This window comes from Pygocentrus nattereri, chromosome 20 (assembly GCF_015220715.1).
Source record: "Pygocentrus nattereri isolate fPygNat1 chromosome 20, fPygNat1.pri, whole genome shotgun sequence".
Lineage (NCBI taxonomy): Eukaryota > Metazoa > Chordata > Actinopteri > Characiformes > Serrasalmidae > Pygocentrus > Pygocentrus nattereri.
The window spans coordinates 9,417,914-9,438,435 of record NC_051230.1 but is presented as its reverse complement, the minus strand read 5'-3'; the positions used below and the strand labels follow the sequence as shown (position 1 = coordinate 9,438,435).

General features: G+C 38.7%; 2 protein-coding genes across 4 annotated transcripts in view; one reads left to right on the top strand and one right to left on the bottom strand.

The window, feature by feature from the left end:
- Window positions 1-6,542, top strand: part of hs3st1l2 (heparan sulfate (glucosamine) 3-O-sulfotransferase 1-like 2) — a 31,281-nt gene extending 24,739 nt beyond the window's left edge. For all 3 annotated transcript variants that reach the window (XM_017705019.2, XM_037531457.1, XM_037531458.1), the window contains one exon: window positions 4,090-6,542. In XM_017705019.2, coding sequence (XP_017560508.1) covers window positions 4,230-5,156 — 927 coding nt within the window. In that variant the 5' untranslated portion in view covers window positions 4,090-4,229 and the 3' untranslated portion in view covers window positions 5,157-6,542. The remainder of the gene's footprint in view (window positions 1-4,089) is intronic.
- Window positions 6,543-16,425: 9,883 nt separating this feature from the next.
- LOC108431742 (histone H2A.V) lies at window positions 16,426-20,262 on the bottom strand. Its single transcript, XM_017705098.2, has 5 exons — window positions 20,110-20,262; window positions 17,779-17,856; window positions 17,286-17,399; window positions 17,063-17,192; window positions 16,426-16,853 (listed from the first exon to the last, which is right to left on the bottom strand). Exons 1-5 carry the CDS (start codon window positions 20,110-20,112, stop codon window positions 16,792-16,794), a joined length of 387 nt encoding a protein of 128 aa, XP_017560587.1. The 5' UTR covers window positions 20,113-20,262; the 3' UTR covers window positions 16,426-16,791.
- Between the last annotated feature and the right edge of the window lie 260 nt (window positions 20,263-20,522).

The following is a 20,522-nucleotide window of genomic DNA, read 5'->3' as shown; positions in this document are numbered from 1 at the left end:
ATAAGTAACTGTAGGTCATATGTGGCCCTAAATGATAAAGCCTTTCATTTATTCACTTTCCCACTAAAAATAATTTTTAATGAGTCTGTTTACACAGTTTCCTTTTGCTCATTTAAAGGTACCCTCTGGAGAGAGCGTCATATGCAACTGGCATAAACTAGAGTTTATTAAAAGTATCCCCCTGTTGTCACATAATACCCAAATCCACACAATTAACTGAACAACAGCATTTTATTGTGGCACAGAATGCTTTAAAGAAACTAGCCCAGAATCCAAACTGATGTTTACAATGTCTCAAATCACTGCCCTGACTGCACAGGCCACAGACTGATAGCCTGTGATATTTCAGGTTAACAGCCATTTGGCTTGGGAATAAAGTGAGAGCCATTACTGTGGACACCTCGCTTCGTAATGACGGAAGTTGATGATGCAGTAATGTAGCCGTAATGATGATGATAAGGTTTGCGTGCTGTAGCGCATGTACTGAGGGGCTTCACAGCGACTCCCAGTGGTGCAATTAGACAGCATGTGGAGGAACAGCTTGTTTACACTGGCTCTCTGCTTCAGACTGGAGAAGGAGCAAATTAATAACCCCAACTCGACAGGGAGACAACCAGAGGAGGTCAAAGTAGCCTAAAACCACATTGAAGCAGAAGCATTATTACTTCAAAGAAATAATGACTCAAGTAGAAGTAAAAAAGTATTTCTTGAGAAACTTGAATAAGAAATTACTGAGGCCCGTTTAGAACTGCAGTGGAATTTCTAAGCACATCCTGCACAGCCCTGGGATCCTTAAAGCATGGCCATGACTAAACTGTCTCATGCCATTTAGAACTTGCTAGGATTTAAAGGGCCCATATCCTACATTTTTCTTGTATTTACACATGGTCCATTTGTTAAATTTGTGTGGATTTGTGCACCAATAAGTATTGTATTTAATTTCTAGATGATCATTTTCCAACATCTCTTTATCCTAAGATGTTGTTGTTTATGAATGTTTGTGAATGATATATGTACATGAGGTCTATTCTGATTGGCAGTCTTGTACTTGCAGCCCATGATGCAACACTCCTTGCAACTTCAGTGTAAGTATGCAGGGCTAAACTTCTATAGACTGAACAGGTCTGCCTTCACATGCATATGAACTTGAGTTCATATCCCATCCTTAATCCATACAGTTTAATATGATGTCAACTCTTCTGGCAAGGCTTTCCACAAGGTTTAGGAGTATGTTTATGGGAATTTTGACCATTCTTCCATAAGTGAATTTGTAAGGTCAGACACTGATGTTGGATGAGAAGGCCTGGCTCGCAGTCTTCACTCTAATTAATCCCAAAGGTGTTCTATCAGGTTGAGGTCAGGACTCTGTGCAGACCAGTCAAGTTCTTCCACACCAAACATGCTCGTCCATGACTTTATGGAGACCTTGCTTTGTGCACTGGTGCGCATTCATGTTGGAACAGGAAGGGGCCGTCCCCAAACTGTTCTCACAAAGTTGGGAGCATGAAATTAAGAGTTCCTTTCACTGGAACTAAGAGGCCGAGCCCAACTCCTGAAAAACAACCCCACACCATAATCCCCCCTCCACCAAACTTTACACTTGACACAATGTAGTCAGACAAGTACTGTTCTCCTGGCTACTGCCAAACCCAGACTCGTCCATCGGATTTCCAGACAGTGAAGTGTGCTCTAGAGTGCAGTGGCGGCGCTTTAAACAACTGCATTTGACGCTTTGCATTGCGTCATTGCATTGGTGATGTAAGGCTTGGATGCAGCTGCTCGGCCATGGAAACCAATTCCACGAAGCTCTCTACACTGTTCTTGAGCTAATCTGAAGGCCACAGGAAGTTTGAAGGTCTGTAGTGTATAAATCTGCAGTAAGTTGGTGACCTCTGCGCAACATCCGCCTCAGCATTCGCTCTGTCGTTTCACGTTCCTACCACTTCATGGCTGAGTTGCTGTCATTCCCAATCGCTTCCACTTTGTTATAATACCACTGACAGTTGACTGTGGAATATTTAGTAGCATGGAAATTTCACAACTGGATTTGTTGCACAGGTGGCATGACTGAGCTCCTGAGAGCGACGCATTCTTTCACAAATGTTTGTAGAAGCAGTCTGCATGCCTAGGTGCTTGGTTTTGTACACCAGTAGCCAAGGAAATGATTAGAACACCTGCATTCAATGATTTGGATGGGTGAGTGAACACTTTTAGCAATATAGTGTATGTGAATGTCTTGGTTGTTGTGACATCACAAGTCAAGCTCTTTTTGCAGCTTAGTGTTCATATATGAACTGTATGGACTGAGGAATGAACAATATGTGTAGAAACATTAACCATGTTTACATACTACACTTAACTTTTCATTTTAAAAAAGTAAAATAAAAATGAATTATCCTGATACCACACCACTCTGTAAAATCTAGCATCTGTATCATCTGTTTCTGGCATCCCATTAGTCCTTAATAAACTCATAGTGCTTGGAAGAGAGAGATATGTGCAGCAGCAAAGCAGAACAGGTGCAGATTTACCTGAGCAACATGAAATTAAACCCAAAAACAAATTAGAAACAAATTATGAAGAAATACAGCCCATTTAATGAAAGCACAGATTCCTCACAAACATACCTAGAATAGAAAAATAAGAGTAGAATAAAAAGTCATCATTTGAAAAAATCCTCAGAAAAGTACAAATTCATCAAAATGTTACTTAACTATGGAACTGAGTAAACAGCTGTGAACCGCCAGGTCTGTTCTGTCAGCAGTTTTGGGTGTAGTTCTATCATTTATCAGTAGAAGGCGACAGAAGTAAAAGTCTAATTTAAAATAAAAAACAAAACAAAACAGAGTGCTCCTCTGCTTCCTGGGCAAGTGCCTTGCTTTTAGAATTAATGTTTAATGTGCGTCCTCTGGCAACATTTTAATAGCAATGTTAATTAAATCAGACAAAGAGAAAATTATTCCTACTACCAGTTACACAGACCACTTTTTACTTTATTAATATAACACAAAGGGGAGTCAGACGCTAAGGGCAATTCTTTGTTCTTTGTGAACATTTGTGAAATTATTCTCTTGACTTTATAGATTACCATTAAAAAAAAACTTTAAAAAAAATCACTTTAGTACAGCAATTTAGCACTCAAATAGCGAGATTTTTGAAAGACGTTTGTTATTGCTCCAGGTGACTTCAAATGTCCAAGCATTTGTTGAGATCATGCTCAAATCATGCAAAACTGCTGAATCTGATGTCTATGATATGCTTTATACACAGAGCATATACATGCTCTACAGTTGCTGAGGCATCTGTGTAATTTTCTGTTTTTTACACATATATATATATATATATATATATATATACACACACACACACACACGCACATACATATACACACACACACACATTATATATATATATATATATATATATATATATATATATATACACATACACACACATATATATATGTATAATGTATATGTGTGTGTATATATATATATATATATATATATATATATATATATATGTACACACACACACACATACATTGCTGTTGTCGGAATAATACCTTGTATCTCCAAAATGATAACTAAAGGAGAAGGAAAAAACATACTCTATTTTTATGGTATTTTTATGTGAAAGACGAGGGGTCATTTCAAACTATTCCAAAAACTGATAAATGACAAAAATTAAGATAAATGTACATAATGGAAAAAAGGACATAAATGGTGATGCTGAATTTTGCACAAAACTGTAAATGAGTTCTCTGTTCTGAGAAGCCATCTAAGTTGGGACACTGCTCATAACTTCAGTGTGAATAGGTGGAGCTAACCTGTTGCAAGCTGAATAGGTGGATGTAGATGTCTTGGTTTTCATAACGTCAGAAATTTAAAAGAGGCTGTTTTGGCTGCTGAGTTTTCATATATGGACCCAATGGACTGGGGAGTGAATGGTGCGCTTTGAAACTTTTCCATGACATGGGCCCTTTTACACACTGTGAGATCTCTTGATGACTTATAATACCTGAATTTACTGTATTCGTCTAAAATTTATTCCTGTTTAAAATCTTTTCTTGCTTGCATTTCTTCACAGATATCTACAGCACAGAGTTGCAGCAGTGGCCGTCGACAGCTGTTGTGTACCAGTGTGTCCGTGCCCTCCAGCTGCGATCGTGTCCCCTCCCTGCTGAGCGTTTCTGAGTGTGCTACCCTTGGCCTGACTGAAGTTTCGCCATGTTGTGGACTCTTCTTTTGGCGCTGATCCTGTTGCTGGTGCTCCAGGCCCAGCTGTGTGTGTGCTTGCGTGAGCTAAGATCTGCGTCCTTGATGACCTCGGTGACTTCTGTGACCTCTGAGACTCCAGCTCAGGCCCAGAATACCACAGCCTCACGTCGTATGCCAGGAGCCATCATCATTGGGGTCCGGAAGGGCGGCACCAGGGCCTTGCTGGAAATGCTCAACCTTCACCCAGATGTTGAGGTAGCCAAGGCTGAGGTCCACTACTTCAACTTGGATGAAAACTTTCGCAAGGGTTTGGACTGGTACCGCGCCCAGATGCCCCTAACCCTGCCTGGGCAAGTGACTGTGGAAAAAACACCTGGCTACTTCACAGCACCTTTGGCTCCAGCCAGGATGTGGTCAGCAAATCCTGCCGTAAAGCTTCTTCTAATTGTCCGTGATCCAGCCGAGAGACTCGTGTCAGACTACACACAAGTTCTCCACAACCGGCTTCAGCAGAACAAGCCCTACCAGCCTCTAGAGGAGCTGCTCTTGCGCCAGGGGCGAATCAACCCCAGCTACAAGGCCCTCCAGAGGAGCCTCTATCACCAACACATGGCCAGGTGGCTGGAGCTGTTCCCCAGGGAGCAGATCCATATCGTGGACGGAGAGGCACTCATCCAGGACCCGTTCCCTGAGCTACAGAAAGCTGAGCGGTTCTTAGAACTTGTTCCACAAATTACGCCGGACAACTTCTACTTTAATACCACCAAAGGGTTTTACTGCCTGCTTTCTGAAGGACATGATAAGTGCCTTGATGATTCCAAAGGGAGGCCACATGCGCCCCTCAGTAACAAAGCATTTCAAAAACTCTGCCGATACCTCTGGGTGCCCAATCAGATTTTCTTTAGGATGGTGGGGCAGACTTTCAAGTGGTGCTGATGAAAGGTGATGTGTATCTGATGTGCAAACTGCAGACAAGATTTAACTGCAGATAAGATGATTCCATCAGCTCAAAACTCCATACACCAGTTGCTATCTGGCAAAATAGGCTAAGAGCTTTCAGTCCAAGAGCTGAAATGAAAAAGTGTGAGAGCAGAAACGAGAACGTCAGACTGCACCACTGGTTCCTCCTGGTGTTGGTTGTGCATAACTGCAATAGACTGATAGACTGAGTAAATTCAAATGTGTGAACTGACTGTATTTTTGAAATGTAAATCTTCTGAAGACTGGAAGCCTTCATTTTGCAAAGTATGTAAAATAAGTACATATGCAAGTCTTCACTCTGCAAAATATTTAAGAATATGTAAATCTCTTCAGTAATTGTTGAGGATAAAGGGAATTTCTGCATAATTCACTCACTGAGATGTAAATTAACTCATTCAGAAACATCACCTATTCAGATTTTCTTTACAGTGCTGATGATAGGAACCAGGGGTCATAATGTCTACAACACCAGTTATTTGCTTTCCAAAACATTAGTGAACTTACATGTCTTCTTGTTATGTTAATGTTACAGTGGTAAAAAAAAACGATTATTTTGTCTTACAATGCCTGGCATGCACCTTTTTCACCATGGTTGTATTAAAAATTACATTTTAAACCAAAACTCTATCTTAAAACTATCATCAAACAATGAATCGGGCAGCAGCCCATGAATTTAATAAAACATTAAACGCAATAACTTTATATGGGAGCTTTATAAAGTACGTCTGATTCCTATCACCACCGTTGTGAACACGTCTAACTTCTGACTGTAAGCTTTTCTAGAATGCTACATTCAAGCCACTTTGCTTACATTTTAATGATTGAATTGTAGAGATTTGAAAACGTGGTGGTATCAAGCTGTAATGTCATCAATATGGTGGTACCACAATTTACCATCAACCCAATATAAGCCTATACTTTACATGTATTATCTGTATTTAATGAATCTCTTTAAAAAGTTGTACATAGTATGACTGTGAGCCATAGTCCTTCTAGTTCAATAGCTGATTTTTCATATTTGCAATTCATACTGCTAATAATTTGTACTTGAATATTTCTTTGGAGCATTTTGAATAGAATTTTCTATTTTTTAATGGTCTCTTACAATGGGTTATTTTATGATGTCTGTATGCACAACAAAAATGTTTTTTATTCAATAAATGTATGTAAATAAAGTTTCAATGTTAGAGAATACAAACTCTGAAAATAACGCATAACAACATTAGAATTGTTTACCGTGTTACATTATTTCAGTGATGGATAACCAATGCAGTCTACTCTGTAATTCAGGAGACAGTGTAAGCAAACATCCACTGAATCTGTAATTAAATATTTTTTTTCCTGGGAACATTTCTCTCTCTCTCTCTGAAGTAATTTTAATATGACCTGAAAGGTGAAGCCCTGAAATTGGTAAGCATTAAGAAAAAAAGAGCATTAAAAAGCATTAGACCCTCACAACGCCATAATACTTATTATAACTGCTTGTTTCGCTGTGTAGCTTTAGCTGGTTTTGAGGTTTTGCAAAACCTCATATCTCCAAACTTTACAGGAGAAGGAAGAAAGTGTCTCAACTTTGAATAGAAGTTAGCAGAACAAAAATTTTTCAATTCATTTTGGAGCATCTCTAATGGTCCATTCATTCTGAAATGTTAACAGCTGGACAGGTGGCATTTTCAAACTCTGTAAAAATAACAAATTACAACACACTGAGATTTGAGGTTTAAATTGACATTTTGTAACTTGGACAGTAAGAAACATTCACTGGGGTTAGTAAGCGCTTTAGAGCAAGACTGTAATGTGCTGTACAGCACTGAGAGTTTCATCAAAAAGCTGAAATCTCTTGCCCCGACCACACAAAACAGTTTCAGAGACAGAGAAACTGAGCAAACTAAAGCTAACCCGGCATAAACAAAACTAGTCTAGCAAACTAGGCCACCTGTCTGCAGCTGCCTGTCACCTGATAATTTGTTTATCTGCACACCAACATTGTTCGTTCCTCCATTCCTTCATTCATGTGTTGCTTTGTCCGTGACTTTTTTGTCCAGTCACATAAAAGCTGGAGAACGATTTCAGTTCTGTATGAGTGGCAGAGCAGGCGGGGAGTGTTGGACAAGGAGCTGTCAATCAAGCTGCTCATTAGCCACGGCCACACAGATAGATCTGATCAGTGCTTTTTAAGCTATATTTTATCATATTATATATATTATATTATATATTTCAAGCTTTGCCAGCAGTGGTGGACGAAGTACACAAACCATGTACTTGAGTTAAAATAGAGATGCTGAAGGTAAAATATCACTCCAGTAAAAGTAGAAGTGCCTCCCTTTAGACCTCCACTTGAGTAAAAGTACAAAAGTATTTGCATTCAAATGTACTTAAGTATCAAAAGTAAAGGTACAAAAAGATTAATTATGGCCCTCATATCCTGTTATCATTTTTATAACAAGACTCTTACTTTATCAACTCATTTAGGTGAAAATACTCCAGTGTCATTCTTGGTAAACCAATATTTTAATAGAATGTCATTAATTAGTCTGACACTGATGTCTATTAAAATAGTCAAAAGCATTGATGATTGGTGTTTTTGCTTCATGCTTCTTTAGTTTTGACATGTTATGTTTTGATACACACATAAACCAAAAGAAACGGCAGATTTCTCATTATGTAGTGGAGTAAAAAGTAAGATATTTGACTTAGAAATTTGGTGGAGTGAAAGTAAAAAGTCACCCAAAATGGATAAACTTCAGTAAAGTACAGATACACAAAAAACTACTATTACAAAAAACTATTACATTTACTTCTTTACTGTCCACAATTGTTTGCCAGATGTTTAATTTAACACTCAAGGTCAAAATCATACAAGCATTTTTAAAATTTTACTCTGTGTTCCCTGGGACTTTTAGCTCTGTCCACTTGTTTGAGTTTGAGGGGGGAAAAATATTATTCTCAAAGCACTGCCTTAATCGTCACAAGTTTTCACACCATTTGCTAGTCTGAAATTAAATGCTTACACAAAATTGTTCTTCTCAGTTTATAAATAATGTTGATAATTGTAAAATAGCAATAAAACTAAAACAGTTCTCTTTTGGTACTATTTTGCCTTAATGCTTATTACATGCCTCTGTATGTATTTAAAAAATGACCATCTGTCATTAAACAAAGTCTCAAGCATTAGGGAATGTGTTTATGACCAGAGCAATTTTCAGCCATTTCAGTGCTTTCTGTGATTTCAGCTTTTAAACACATTAAACGCTTTAGACGTCTGGTTCCTATCACCACCACTGTGAACCGTTTCATTTAAACCACACTGCTAGAAATAAAGGTTCTGTGCAGGTAGGTTTTTCAACAGTAAAGCAAGGTACAGCAGTAGTTTTAAGGTACAATTGTACCTTAAGTAAGATTTTCCCAGGTAAAAAAAAGTATGTATTTGTACCTTTTTCATAAACTAACATCATAAACTTCATAAACAAGAGGGGTACTGCCCCTGTGACAGCTTCATACATACAGACTGCACTCTGAGACACATCATGAAGCTGCAATTGAAAAATTCACAATTTCCGCAAATTTCTCAAATGACTCGTATTTAACTGTTATTGATAAATCCTGACGTTTCGTTACAACATGCACACCACACACCGAAAACCTTAAGTGGGCAGTAGCTACATCCTCAGTGTTGTGCTCGGTTCTTAACAGACTGGGCACTCGGACATAGGCTCTTGGTCCATGAACTTTGGAAGGAAGTGTACCAACACAGTTCACACTCCTGCACACTCCATCTTCAAACCTCACTGTCCTGTATGCTATGCCGCTCATTATTACAAATGCATTACAAACTTTAGCACACTTCAGCCAGCAGAGGGTGATAAAACATGAACATGACTTTTCCCAATGGCTCACAAGTTCTCACACATCTTACACAGTCGTCTATCCAAGGACTACCACTCTGACTCAAAACAGGCGGACTTAACCCGTTTTAAAGCTCATTATATTAAGAAATCTGTTTTGATGAACACAAACACAAGTGGAGCCATTCATTTCTTGCATTTCTCAATACTTACTATATTTATATTTATTATTAATAACTCATTATTATTATAATTAATATTGATAATTATTTATAATCATAGTAATTATTATAATACTTAACTACACCTTTTAAATCAACTGGCTTAAACAATTCTTACCCTTTTGGAATTTCATCCTTTATCTTATTTCCTCCAGAATAGGTAGTTCTAGGTTTCTCTTCATGTGTAAGTATGACAGTAATAAAATCGCCATGAAGTTATCAAAATTTTTGTAAAGGAAAGTTTCTAGCATGGTCTATCCTTTATAAGCACAACTTCACCCCGAATATATGTAACATTTAGAAGAACAAAGACATTTTGTACAAAAACACATCAGTGCTTTTTTGAAAACTGGGTCAAAAAAATAACTTTACGGCATTTGGCAGTCACTCTTATCCAGAGCGACTTACAATTTGATCATTTTTTACACAGGTAGGTGAAGGAAGTGTTAGGAGTCCCAGTCTCCAGCGTAGAAGGCAGAGGTGTTACCCACTACAGGTACACCAACCATGATAAGTATCCTCTTGGTATGTGAACGTTCAACTCAAATGGCTTTCTAATGAGTTCTAGTGAATACATAGCAAAATGCAAAACAGCTATTACTCCAAAAGAGTTAGTGGTGTTTGATGCCATACCTTCAGGCACTGTCATGCTTCTGTGAGGTCAACAACCTGGACAAGCTGCTGTTGATTTAAGTATGGAATCCTTGTTCTTTGGATGCAGGATGAATATGCTTTTCCCCCAGCCTGCGTAAGAACAACAAAACAACCAGGAACTTGTTTCAGAGGAATAATGTTACAATCCCTTATGTTGTCTCAAATTGGAAAAGGTTCACAGAAACCTTTATAAAATAAAGGGAAGTGTCTTACAGGTTAATTCAGATTTCACCCCACTCAAAGCTTTAGAATTAAAAAAGACACCAGGCCTCAATCACCAGCATCTTGGGTTTTAGAAAGAAATCTCTGCTCAAGAACTTAAGAACAAATGAGGCCTAATAATACCAAACATACTTTTGTGAAGGTCTGTGAGAAATAGCCCTTTATTTTGGCTCTGCAGCCACGCTGAGAAACTCTGATCTTCTGAACTCAATTACGATTTGCATGTTTTATGTTCACTTTCAATAAGTACTCTTAGGATTTCATGATTATAAAATTTACTTTGCAGGTATTATTTATTAAATCTTCTTTTTCTAGCAAATATCAAGCTATGTCTAGGAATATCAAATTCGCAAATGCAAATTTAGAAATTATTTAAATATAATTTAAATATGACACTTCTCCTTATTTAAATGAAAGCTTTATAACAGCTGCATGAAGCTGCATAAAAATACTACTGTGACTTTTAAAAATCCGAAAACTGAAAAATCTGAAACTGTTCTTTTGATGGCATTTTATGACATTTATAAAGCTTTCTTGGTTAATTTATCTGTTTATTTAAGTTTTTTTTTGGCTTCCTCTCAGTTCCCCCATCTTTCACGTGCTTTGTGTATGTAATGATCGCCCTAGCAGTACTGTGTTATCTACATCTGATAGCTGTAAACGTTTTAATTAAAAAAACGTTATTAACAGATATTAAGATTTAGTAATGTTAGATTAGATAAACCATTGTAAACAGAGAAACTTTTTGTATTTATATCACCATTTTTGGTTCTTTCAGTACTAAAAGCCGCACCTCTGACTTCATCGCTTAGGCTGAATCTCAAACGGCTTCCTACTCCCTACGTAGTGCACTAGGTAGGTCTTAAATAACAACTCTGGTACCCAAACAGTGAACAATACGCGCTAACAAAGAGCAACTGGAGATTCAGTCCTACGCGTATATTTCCCTACAAGATATATTTCTGCACTATTTTCGTGTTTTTGTCCAAATTCCATAACTCAGCTAGCGCACTATTTAGGGAGTACGGAGCCATTTGGGACTCAGCCATAACTTTTAACGGTTTTCTTCAGTATGTAACCCCATATCGGGGTCTGAGAGTGCGGGTCTGCGGCTCTGCAGTTATATAGATCCTTCTCCTCAAACATCACAGCGTTCTCTATGCGCCCCACTTGGCTCCCTCGTCTCTGAAACTCCTACATCGTAGCTTGCGGCTGTATTTACTGTGTTTGCATCCTCACAGAAGTAGTATTATGCAGCGACTGGGCGCTAGGTGGCGGTAAAACGTCAGTACTGTGCTGACTGTGCTGCAGCTTATCTGAAATCACCGAGTGGCCACGAAAACAAAACTCACCTTTAGTTTCATCTTTTTACGAAAATTCACTCCTTTAAAGAGCCGCTCACAGGCGAGACTGCAAGGTAACGATAAGTGAAAATGCCAGCATGTGTGACTCACATAACATTTACAGATTTATGAGAGAATCGCGCGTGTGGTGGTTGGAAGTCTTCGGTTTTTAGGGCTGAAATTTCAGATATCGAACAGCACACGACACGACACCGTCATCTCAGTAACGAATATAACACAGACATTTTGACGAAATTTAACATAACAGTATTTAGCATTAGAAGCTAACGGTAGCTAACGACGTTCGCAGCTGCGGCGTTTGGCGTTTAACGGTCACTTCGAATGGAACGGAACGTTCAGGGGGCGTGGCCAGACCTGATCCAGCTCCTCCCATTCCGTGTCTTAATTGGTTTAAAACTCACTCATTGGCAGTCACTTGTTTTCCACCCTTTGCTTAAAAAAATATTAAAACACAGTTTAAAACGGTGCAGTTTTCTGTTGATTGTGCAAATCATTTAAATGAAATTGTTATAAATTATAATGCACTACAATATACAATACACTCTGCTCTCTCTCTACTCTACTCTACAATATGCTTTCACACACCTGGACAGGAAAAACACATATGTAAGAATGCTGTTCATAGATTACAGCTCAGCGTTCAACACAATCATCCCTGCCAAACTCATTCCTAAGCTCACACACTTGGGTTTGAACTCTCATCTGTGCAAGTGGACACTGGACTTCCTGATGCGCAGGCCCCAGGTGGTGAAAACTGGGAACAGCTTCTCCTCCACACTGACTCTGAGCACAGGGGCTCCCCAGGGATGTGTGCTCAGACCCCTCCTGTACTCCCTGTATACACACAAATGTGTAGCCAAACACACTTCTAACATCATCTTCAAGTTTGGTGATGACACCACCATCCTAGGCCTCATCACTGATGGAGATGAAACAGCTTACAGAGATAAGGTCAGTGGGTCAGAGGGGTGCCATGACAACAATCTCTGTCTCAACATCAGCAAAATAAAGGAGATGATTGCGGACTACAGGAAACAGCAGAGGGGTGGTCACTCTCCCCTATCCATCAATGGAGCCAAAGTGGAGAGAGTGAGCAGTGTGAAGTTTCTCGGTGTACACCTCACTGATGACCTCACCTGGACCCACCACACCAGCACTATTGTGAGATCTGCCTATCAACATCTCTTCTTCCTGCGTAGACTTAGGAAGTCTACATCCTCAGATCCTCACCAACTTCTACAGGTGCACCATAGAGAGCATCCTCACGGGCTGCATTGCTGTTTGGTACAGCAGCTGCACTGCCTGTGACTGCAAGGCCCTTAGAGGAGTGGTGAGGATGGCAGAAGCCATCATAGGCAACAGACTACCAGCCTTACAGGACATCTACCAGTCCCGCTGCCTCAGGAAGATCAAAAAGATCCAATCAGACAGCATCACCCAGCACACAGCCTGTTCACCATCCTGCCAAGAGGCAGGAGATTCCGCAGCATCCAGGCTAGAACAACCCAGTTAATAAACAGCTTCTACCCACAGGCAGACAGACTTCTGAATAAGCTGTGAAGCTGTGGCTCTGTCCCCAACTTTCACTTCACTCAGTCACTCTGTCAGTATTGTTATAGTTACATACTGCTATGGATAATAACAGTTTAACACTAAGCCACTTTAGCTCAGTAGCACAGAGTCACTCAATATAATGTCTCTATGTCTTGTGTGTATTGTGTCTATATTTTGTGTAAATTATATATATATATATATATATATATATATATATATATATATATATATATATATATATATATATATATATATATTTTTTTTTTTTTTTTTTTTTTTTTTACTTAGTTACTTTCTGTAGAGTGGTTATCTGAGCCTCAACACAAACTTCAATACATAAATGTCCTGACATGTTGTGCAAATGACAAATAAACTTGAAACTACACTGATAAAGAAATTTGGATCTCTACTGTGGACTAATGCTGGCCTCTGCAGTTATTCTAATTAACATAAGATAACTAACATTATAAATGATATGGTTGTGTATAGTAAAAGTGTTTTGAACTGTAATAGTGGCAGAACCTGTGTTAATGCTGATAGAACCATTTGAAAAAGCTTCTTTAAAGAACCATCAATTGTGAATTTCCAGCACACAGAAGAATCATTTTATTATGCAAAAATGCATTTATGCATTAACATGGTTCTTTTAGTGTTGACGGTTCTAGTGTTTTCTGACTCTAACACATCTACTTCAACGCAAGAATCAGAGTCAGAATTGATCACATCGGTGCTGATAGGAACCAGACGTCTGTTCCGTTTATTGCTGGTAAAGGTGCCTCACAACTCTAGCTATCACATGAAACGGTTTTGGGTGTGCCACATGATCCCTGAAACACTGGTTCATAATAGTTCTCATAGATTTTGGTCTAATTGTTGTATATATTTAATCATTTAATAACAGAGGCATATGCAGGATGTTGTAAGGCCAAATAGTCCCCAAAGAAAACTTTTTTTTTTTAATTTTCCACTAATTTGACCTTATTATTATTATTATTATTACCTATAAAATATTCTGAATGTTTTTACATCTTAGTGATTGAAATATGCAGAAAATTTGAAAAATAGGTGAAATTCCCCTTTGATCTAAAGAAAGCATTTTGACTTTAAACAGATTTCCATTCAGTGATATAGATATGCTGAACAAATATAGCCATATATAATATATATATATAGTATATAACACTAAGTTCACACACACTAGTTAATTTTTCATGGCTAAACCGCTAATCAGCTATCAGTTGCCATGCAGTTCCTATAATTTTCCTTCCAGTTTGCGTAGCCCTGGAATATGGTCCTCTGAATGGTTAATGCATGTGGTTCCTTCATCAGAAACCCATAATGAGTAAGCCTGTGGCACTTAGCAGTGCCATTGTCCACTGTTTGACTTATGGGGTTTGAGGGTTGTTAGAATCCAGCAAAACTAATAGCCAGGTCAGTCAGACAGGATCGGTATAACCACTGAAGTGCACGCTTCCACTCAGATGCTGAACATACTCTGAGTGTTGCACAAGAAGACAAGAAACCACAGTAAATGAACCTGGAGAGGAACCAAGCCAACAAACTGAAAAACAATGTTTCCAAGATTTCTTCAGCATCCATTAAAGCCTAATTAGTCTTAGCACAAGAATGTACCCAAAGCACATAAACCCAGAGAGACATCTAAAAAAAAACCTCAACAAAAATGAAGCAACTAAAAACAACTTTGTTGTTTTGCCACAGGCCTTCATCTCCAGACTTTAACCCAGTTTGTGGTACCAGATCTGGTAGTTAACCGAACCAGCTACCACCAGCTGACCAGTGAAAGGTATTGTGGCGAGAATCTTTAGTCATGTGGGTTTATTCAATAGTTTGTTTATATTGAGGACTGAAAAGGCTGATATTAAAGGTTCAACTGATCTGTCTTGCAGTAGCTTTTTAAAGGCAATCCTAAATTCTCCATTTTGAAATCAAGAACATTTTTAAAATAACACATTTTCATATTTAAATAAACATTTTATACAGTTACAGCAAAGAACTGAGTGTTCTGTGTATTTCTCATGCTAAATAGAGCTTGAATGAACCTTATTGCTTGTTGCTTATATCAAGATATTAAGTTTATTTTACTGCCTTTCCACAGTCTCACCAGTTGTGGTCATTCCTTGTTCAGATATTTAGTTCCACAAAATATTCAAGGGTCCAGCACAGCTTGGCGATTTTCACACTCAAGTGCAACCTGATAGGTTTAATAGGTGGGTCATTCTTCAGAAACGTCCACTTTATTATTTTTTTTATCTTCCATAGGAGTCACTGGTGTTACACATAAAAAGGTAACACCAGACACACACACACTTTCTAAGCCGCTTCTCCCTCAGGGTCGCTGGAGGGTAACACCAGAGACAGTTTTAATGAAAAATTTCACATTTTACAAAATGTCTGCTACAGAGCATCAAACCATAAGTTGTCAATCATAGAACATACACCAAAATATCACTGCTGTCGGAACCCAACCTTGTATCTCCGTTTTTGTCGTTTTCAGTTTTTGACATGAGTTTTACAGTGCCTGTGGTCCTATATATTGTGTGGAAATTTCATGATGAATGGACTAACAGAAATGACCTAAAATGACTTGGAAAAACATCTGGTTCCACTGACTTACATTAAAAGTAGAGTATGTTTTTACCTTCTCCTGTAAAGTTACCATTTTGGAGATATGAGGTTTTGATCTAACCACAGCGATATGCAAATTAATCCATTATCAGTGTGATTTTGTAATTTAAAAGTAAGACTTTGTTACACAGTAACACCAGTGACTCCTGGGAACCATAACCTTCATTATATATTTTATAGTATTTAATTGGCATTCATTTTCCTTTTTTTTAATCGTGTACTTCAAGGTCATGTATAGATTACTATGGTTAAAATTGCAGAAAAACAGGGTTTTTTTTAACCTAAAATATGGCACTGACCCTTTACACATGACTGTGGGAATGAACACTTCTGTGGTGCTTGGAATTCTAGATAACGGACTTAAAACAAGAGCATTGCTGAATTGATGGCTCAAGGTGGATAACTGTTAAAATAACACTCTTTTATTTTAAAGTTTTTCCAAGTGTAGTACATCTGTAAATGCTGGAACACAAAAATTGATGTTTCCATAGAACGACCCAGGTGTTTAGGCAGGTACATTTACAGAAACATGCTGAACTCCAGCCCTCCAGGAACAGGGGTGGCCTGCCAGTTAACACTTTGTTGAAACCTGAGCAAATGCATTAATGATGGTAAAAGCTGACCCACCATAACCATCATTGATCTGGATTTTTGCACACACAGAAAGTAGATTAGCAGCACTGTAGAAAAACAGGAATGAAATGAAACATGACAAGAAGCAGTTTTGTAAAAAACTTTATCAGTTCCATTTTTTTTCAGTATAAAACACTTCCATAACTCTGGCCAATCAAATAAACAAATTCACTTTCACAACAGGACGATCACAACTCCTGCATGTCTCTCTAAAATAGCTTTGAGGTGGGGAGGGATCAGTTTTTAAACTATTTTTGTGGAGAACAAGAACACAATCTAACATATCAATTATGGTTAGCTAGTACAACATTAACATTAATTTAAAAAAAAAAAAAAAAAACGGAAAAGTAAAATAAAACAAAAATGAATGAATAAACGAACACAAGCTGATCTGGTCACAGTCCAAACGTGAATCCTTGAGTCCAGGTCACCACAGCAACGATGATGGTGATTATGCAGTCTTCTGCTGGCCCTTCTTGCCAATCAGAGACTTGTGGATGTGAGGGATCACACCTGCAGAAACAAAAACATTATTTTCTACCCAAGAGAAAATATGCCAATATCTTAGACCTTAGACAAGACTCAAGTCTGAGATAAATGGTGTTCAATGCAGCGCAGTTATTTCTCACTGCATTAACTTGCACAGAATGTGAAACACTACATGTACCTATATCCTCTGTAATGCTACTCTGAATGCAAGTATTGAAAGAGTCCCAACTCACCACCACCAGCGATGGTAGCCTTGATGAGGGAGTCCAACTCCTCGTCACCACGGATGGCCAGCTGTAGATGGCGAGGAGTGATACGCTTCACCTTCAAATCTTTGGAGGCATTTCCAGCCAACTCCAGCACCTAAGGAAAGATCACTGCTGTCAGTCATTTATGGACAGCATTCAGGTTTATGACATTTGGACAACACTGATTTTGAGGAGTAGTGGCATTTACCTCAGCTGTAAGATATTCAAGGATGGCGGCGCTGTACACCGCTGCTGTAGCCCCCACACGCCCATGGCTGGTAGTACGGGTCTTCAAGTGCCTGTGGATACGACCCACAGGAAACTACAAACAGGAACACAGAACATACTGACTACCGTACAAGATCCAAACTTTTGAAGTGCACCAGATGCATTTCATTAAAAGAATTTCATTAATATGAAAAGAACAAATGACAAATAAAACAAAGAATTTCCACAGATACTAACGCTTATTAATATAACCACATTACTATTCCTTTACTACAGTAAATGGCACATCATTAGAAAATGTTATAGTCATAATAAAAATAAGTGCAAAGTGGCATATTAAAACAACAGTACCACCCCTGACAAGTCTGCTTTCTAATCAGTGACTTCTGATCATGTAGTCACTTGGAAAGAGTTATGGAAAACTACATTGTCGCAATAAGTCCCTTGCACTTGAAAGGAGCATGAAAGCTTACCTGAAGTCCAGCCCTCTGTGAGCGTGACACTGCTTTCGCCTTGGCTTTACCGCTGTCTTTTCCTGCCTTACCACCGGCCTAGAACACGAAGTAAAAACGTCAAGTGGAAATTCAATAAAAATCTCAGAACAATGTACAAGTAATTTAAAAACTGTGCTCCTACTAATGCATGTAATTTTTTTAATTAAGAAAACTGTTAAAAAGTTAGATCAATAAAGAGGCAGACATATGATGCATACATGCATAAATTTGACCACCCACCATACACCAAACTAGTTTATGAACGCAAACATATATTAAGATAAAAAGCAAGGCTACGCATTAAACACAACACTCCTGTAGTGTCTCATTCAGCTATACTTTATCAGCCAAAGCCTCAAGGTGAGAACAAAATCTCCTAGCTATAGTTATTAAACAAAACAATAACGCTAGTATTAACCTAAACATGTTCAAGTTCACTTGGTAAGGAAAATGCCAGATGGCTCCAACTGGCATAAAGATGACATTTTATAGAGCTACAGCCCGAATGAAACCAACATGCACCCATTAGAACTTACAAATTTGACTTTTGCTTTAATAAGTAGTATGACAGATCAACATACAGAATATAATATCATACATTATGAGAAATTTTCAGATTTCTTCTAAGACAAGCTCAGAGAACATACAGACCAAAGTAAACGTAAAACTTCATATTTGGACATTAATTGGTTAAACTCCACCAATTTATGCTTTTATTTCTATATAATTAAATGGTTCAGATGGAAACAGTCATTCAGAGTGGTTTGGTGTGAAATGCTCCGTTCTAGAGAAACTTACTGAGCCTGAATTGTTCATAGTGGTAGTGATAGGAACCAGACAGCTGGAGAGCTCAACGCGTTCAATGGTTATAAACACGCGGCCTGAAGGCTGGGATATTGTTTTACAATCGTTCTGGACTAAAACGTCTTGTTAATCCATTCGTGGTGAAGCGGTACAAGCAGGCAGAATAGTACCCGAAGAAAGTGTATTTTTTCCGATTTTCCACTTCCATATTCAACATTACATACTAAAACACAGACACGTGTAGGCTCACCGAGGGTTTTCGATAGTAAATAAACCTACACATGCGTCGTAGCCATGGCGACCCTGGTTCCCATCAACAAAAATGTGGTTAAAGAAATAATAAATCTGAGCCTGTAACTTCCTCTTCCAACAGTCCATTTCATATCGAACCGCTTTGAATGACTTTACATCGCAACAAGGGAATTAGGTAAAACAAAAGTGAAAAGGCGAAGGTGAAAGGTGTGTTCAGCCCATCTAGCCAGCAAGAACTTCCTGTTCATCATTCGCACTCCCCTTTCCCGCCGAGCGATCTTGGAATTACTCGCTTAGTACTTTTCTTATGGTAACTTAACGATGATGAATAAACAAGACTAACTGGAAACGTGTTTATTTTACCATTTATGAAGACATGTTGGTATGCAGCCCTTTAAAATAAGTATGAGAAGCGGACCGAGTCCTCGGACAGCTTCCTGGCTCCCAATGAATGAAATAACCAATTAGCCCAGGCTACCGTTAACCTCCAACTCCCGCTCAGAAAAGCTAGCTAATCTAGAGTGCAACACAACAGAAATCAAAGCAGTAAAAAAAGTTAAATATTTAAAACCGTATTTATTCGGAGTATAACACGACAATGACGTGTAAACAGACCTGGCAACCCTCACAGCCGTTATGTTAGCTTAGTTATCTTTCAGGGGGGAAAACAAAGTTTGCTGCGTTTTATGTACACCGAGATTATCTACATCCTTCTTGCAGCCAGCCATCTAACGTTGGCCATACACGACACTAGAGTTGTTTTCCTATTCGCCAGCGTCTTCTTCGAAATTCCCCGTTCCACCTTAAGTGGTGCAGCAGTTACATCTGGAGCTTGAGGCGCCTGAATGTAACTGCTGCACTATTTAAGGTGGGACGGGAAAAGCCGAATAAGAAGCTGACTTCGGCTTCGTTAGTCGTACTAATCTGCAGCTTCGGATAGAGCCGCGTTAGCTCTTTCGGTCTAATTTCAACGAATGGATTTAACATCGAGTAGGCTTTTAAATGACCCGTGATTATCGACCGGATAGTCGCAAAACATTTAAACACGGACTTTAACCGAAACTGTGCCGTTTTCAGAGGCTGGGAGAAGTCAACAACGATGAATGTAGCAGCGGGCTAACCAGCTACCCGAGTGTTTTACTCATTTAAAAGCATCCAGTAACACAAAGTAAAAGCACGCGAGCGAACCCAACCCTGTTCGGCGAACCGCGGGCAAACGCACATACTTATAGAAAGACACCACAAAAAGCATACCATCTTAACGTTTTGTTGCTTTGGATGTGGATTCGGGAGCTAAACCAATTTCGGCTCAAACACAGAGGAACAATAAAGCCCCTTTCGGAGAGAATACTCAAGGCATACCGAGCAGAGACGGCAGCCAATAACAACCGACGTTCTTGGTTCGAATTTTATGTGCGACCAATGAAAGCACACCTTGTTCAAACCCTCGTTACCATCCCCCACTGATGTATGGCTTTTGCAAATACAGGGACGTGGGCGGGGCTTAAGACAACTGCCAAAATGTACAGAATAAAAAAAATAAAAAAAACCTACAAAAACTTTATTCCGCTGTGTGCATGTGCGCGTGGTTGCAAATTATGTTACTAAAACCTACATTATATTAATTAAATTTAACTTTCTTGTCTATCTATAGATTTAATGTACGT

Bases quoted from the DNA above. Each gene is read 5' to 3' on its own strand.
- LOC108431742 (XM_017705098.2), bottom strand. The intron at 17,193-17,285 runs GTAAATGCCACT...ATCTTTCCTTAG, and splicing joins TTGAATATCTTACAGCTGAG to GTGCTGGAGTTGGCTGGAAA. The intron at 16,854-17,062 runs GTGAGTTGGGAC...TTGTTTCTGCAG, and splicing joins GGCTACCATCGCTGGTGGTG to GTGTGATCCCTCACATCCAC.